Source organism: Muscardinus avellanarius, assembly GCF_963383645.1.
Source record: "Muscardinus avellanarius genome assembly, chromosome: 5".
NCBI classification, from domain to species: domain Eukaryota; kingdom Metazoa; phylum Chordata; class Mammalia; order Rodentia; family Gliridae; genus Muscardinus; species Muscardinus avellanarius.
The window spans coordinates 129,151,257-129,155,554 of record NC_137790.1 but is presented as its reverse complement, the minus strand read 5'-3'; the positions used below and the strand labels follow the sequence as shown (position 1 = coordinate 129,155,554).

At 49.9% G+C, this 4,298-nt stretch overlaps 1 protein-coding gene across 1 annotated transcript in view; it reads right to left on the bottom strand.

Moving 5' to 3' along the window:
* PCOLCE2 (procollagen C-endopeptidase enhancer 2) overlaps window positions 1-4,011 on the bottom strand; it is a gene marked incomplete at both ends in the record, with an annotated part of 61,949 nt that extends 57,938 nt beyond the window's left edge. The window contains 2 exons of the mRNA XM_080696406.1: window positions 2,735-2,843; window positions 3,932-4,011. Coding sequence (XP_080552532.1) covers window positions 2,735-2,843; window positions 3,932-4,011 — 189 coding nt within the window. The remainder of the gene's footprint in view (window positions 1-2,734; window positions 2,844-3,931) is intronic.
* Window positions 4,012-4,298: the final 287 nt, after the last annotated feature.

Below are 4,298 nucleotides of genomic sequence, written 5' to 3'. Positions count from 1 at the left end.
CACTCCCAGACCTATTTTTTAATATTTTTTATTTGGAAACAGGGTCTCTTAAGCCAGCGCGGCTGGCTCCGAACCAGCGCGATCCTCCTGTCTCCGCCTCCCAAGCGTGGGGATTACAAGCGTGCGCCACCACGCCCGGCGCTATAATTTTTCATTTTATTAAGTCATTCATTCATATTTGTGGTACTGGAGATTAAACCCAGAGGCCTTCTACCTCTGAGCTATAACCCTGACTTCTTATAATTTTTTGGTTTGTTTTGAAACAGGATCTTGCTAGATTGCTGAGTCTTGCTAAACTGTGGAGGGCTGGTGTTCAACCTGAGACCCTCCTGTCTCAGCCTCCCAAGTCCTGGGATCACAAGCCCGTGCCACCATGCCCCGCTCCCTGTATAAAATCTTGAAGCTCTTGTCCGTATCTTGAAATTGGCTTGGGATGCCGTCCTGGTCCCCCCGCCCCTTCCACACACACACATACACTTCTTGCCAGAATGACCAAAATGAATACATTCCTCTCCAACTTCATCCTCTTCCTGATTGGACTCTTGAGGTGCTGAGTGGTGAATTTGGTCTTTCGGGATCCCCGGAGTCAAGCCTCTGGCCTAAGACTCCAGGAACAACCCGCAAGCTTCACCTTGACATTATATTTCAGTGAAGCCCCCATATACCTTCTCCACCTCCACACAGAAGAATGAAGTAATTGTGCCCTTCCTGTGTCGAGGAGACCCTCCGGGGACACCCCTTGCGAGTCAAGTTTGACGCCACACTAACAGTGTCCTGTAGTTCCCCCCCAAACACGCACGCGGGGCCAGCCATGAATTTCAACTTGCTAGGCACATGGTGGCCCCTGCCATTAATTTTTCTTGGATCATTTTAAATTTGCAACCATTGAATGATAAGATGCAACTAGGCCTTGAAAGCCAAGTTACTTTTATGAATGTTTCAGGGTTTCATTTCAAATGCACCCTAAGGTCAGTATCATCACAGTGATTTTCTGTGGTTTAATGTCTCCTGACTCTTTGTGCTATAAAAACCTAAAGAGAGCTATGCAGTTCATCAGATGGTTGCTTATATGTCATAGGAAGGTCTCAGTGCATCAGAATTTTCTATTACGGGGAGCATCTCTTGTATCTACCCACCTACAACCTTCTTAGTGAGAATGCACCGCTGCAGAACAAGTTTCGCTTTACATATAAACTAGGGCTTAGCAAGCCAGGTACAACTGGCCCAGACCTGTAATCCCAGGACGTGAGAGGCTGACTCAGCAGGATCACAGGTTAGAGGCCAGCCTCAGGAATTCATCGAAATTCTCAGCAACCTAGCGAGACTCAATCCCCAGCGCCCCAAGATTAAATAATAAATAAATAGTATCAACCATTTGATCGCAACCATTTTTATAATCGTTTTAGTCTTCAGCTTCTCCAGCTACCAAATGAGGATAAGATACCTTCTCAGAGCGGGTTTGAGGATTCAGCGAGATTCGGCTTGTTAACCACCTGGCACCGTGGGTGCTCGTTTACACAGTCAGAGGTAGCGACCTTCTGTGGGTGGCACAACCTGTCTAAATAAGGCTCCCAGTGCACCGGCGGCTTCAATTACCCAAACAACTTCCCAACGACGAAGGAAAAAGACAAATGAGGATCACAGTTGCTGCTACACAGACTGGAAAGATGACTCAGTCCTGCTGATGCTCTACTCAGACTTAAAAAAAAGTGTCGTCTCTCAAACCGGCTGCTTACCTTGACTCTGCAGAACCTAGCTCTTACTAACCAGCATTGACATTTTTGCCTATACTGTTTTTTTTTTTTTAAATTTAGGGACATTATGGTTTTCTGTTTTTTTTGTTTTGTTTTGTTTTGGTTTTGTTTTCTTGACTCTCCTCTGGCTTTTCTTTTTTTTCCTAATGGGCATAAAGTAGAGCCCTAACTTTGATCTTTTACTTGCCATTGGGAATTGGTGCAGACTCAGGCCCAAGTAACTTCAAGACAGGCCTTGGATGTTATACTCAAAGCCCGGGACCCCGGGTGACGGAGACCACCACCACACACAATACTGCAAAGGCAGGAAGGGGTCTATTGGGGAACTAGCTCGAGCTGGGGTCCAAGTCCCTCCAACGCAGCGGAGTCTTGGCAAGGACCCCGAGTCTTTGTTCCAAGGCAGTTTTATACATTTCCGTCACTCAGGCTGTGATTTACAAAGGAGTTATCTTTAAAACAGAAGGAATCTTTGCTGCTGTCATCACAAGCAACGGACAGGATACTTGGTGCCTCCCATTTGGTTCATGCCTCCTGGGGTTGGTTGGGAGTTTTTCATCCTGACCCAGGTGCCAAAACTGGCACTTAACTGTTAATTGTATTCCCCGGGAAACTGAAACTTAGGCCTAGCGTGTTTGCTGTATAGATGAAGCCTGTCATGGCTCCTCTTTGGTCCTACAACTGAAAACAGCCACAACTGGGTATCCACAAAACTCAACCCGAGTCAGGCCCTAAAAACGTCTGCCTTCAGTATTAATTCCTTTTAGCATCATCTGGAGCCCCTCTCTGATCACTGACCCAGTACACCACTAGGTCACATCATAAACAAGCTCCCAAAGAGCTGAAATAAACCCAACATTTCACTTATTTGACCATTTTTTGCCTCTAACCCAAACTCTAACACCAGAGGAAAAACACAGCAGCCCAGTGTGGCTGCCAGTGCCCACTTACCGGAGAATACCTTGTTAAAAAAAAATGCTTACTGTGATTTTCCAAGAACATCTGCTATTTGGAGGGTACACTCCAGGAAAGCCTTCGCTGCCAAAATATCCAGACTCTCCAGTAAAAACGCCGCCACAGGGGAAGGTGGGTCTGGGAAGACACAGGAGGACAGGAGACTGCATTTGAAACCTGCTCTCAGGATCCCATGTCGGCTCAGAAGCGGGCAGCGAGGTGGCGCGCCTGTAATCCCAGCCCTTGGGAGGCTGAGACAGGAGGATCGCAGGCTCAAAGCCAGTCTCGGCAGTTTAGGGTGACTCTCAGCAACCTAGTGAGACCCTGCTTTCAAGCAGGAAATAAAATCAGGCTGGGGGTGTAGCTTAGAGGTAGAATGCCTTTGTGTTCAATCCCCAGTACCAAAAAAATAAAATAAAAGAAGTGTAACATACTAATATACACGAGTTAATAGTGTTTGATAAGAGTTGGCACCAGATAATAGAGCTGAAAGCTTGCTTAGCTCCAGACTATTTAAATTATGGCCTGATAAAGCACTCAGTCAAGATACCATCAGTCTAAGTCACAATAAACCCACCTGATAATCAGGCTCTCTATCTAGCATTCAATTCTTGTAGGAAAATAGTTTAACTGGACGGAGTGAGAGAGGAGGGAAAAGGTGGGTTGCAAGAGAGGTGATCCGAAGTTAATATAAAAAAAAGTATTTAAGTTCCCAGGATTGGACACCAGCCTAGTTCCCCTCCCCTGTTCTGAAAATCCTTGGCCTTAGGCAGCGCACCCCTATTGAAAAGGAGGGCTGCTGTGGATGGAGGCAGGAGCAGGGATGCCATATCTGGACTTCAGGAGGACCCCATAGCTCAGGTCCTGGGTCTGTCCAATGCGATGTCCAAGAGTTAATTTTGCCAAGCAGCTCCCTGGGTGCCACTAGGTATCCCTCCCAGGGCAAAGCTTCCCCCGGGGGAAAAGCAATAAACCAAAATCCACATATGGGGTCCTAGACCTTCCCTCAGCTCCCATAAACCTTTGGAGAGAAGAGAACCAGGTCAGATAAGCCCACCTGCAGGGGGTGGCTGGCCAGCTGCAGGCAGGGCTGAGCTGCGGGTGGGAAGGCGTGCAATGGGTCCAGGTCTGAGCCTGGATCATCCCGGCGCCCCGGGGAGTATGCAGAGGGCGAGGATGCAGGGCTGCAGGGATCAGGGATGCTGGGAGGGCGGGGGCCGTGTTACCTCTCCGGGGAATCCAGCCGGGAGGGCTGAGCCGAAGCCAGCAGCAGGCAGAGCGGGGCCCAGGCGCCTGGCCCCCTCATGGCCGGTGTAGACCGGGCGTGCACCCGGCTGCACGCGCCCCGGTGCACACCCCGCGCACGCTGGCTTGCACGCGAGCCTCGGTGTCCTGCGCCCCCAGCCCAGGTAGCCGGGTGTGCGCGGGGCAGGCGGGTGGGGAAGCTTTTAAAGGCGCTGGCGGAGCCGGCTGACGACGTTTGATTTCCCCTGAGGAGTCGCTCTGGCAGCCACAGGCCACTCCTGAATATCCCGTTTGTTCTCCGGGCGGCCAGAGGGGAGGCTCCCCGGCCAGGGCCGCCTCCTCCCTCCC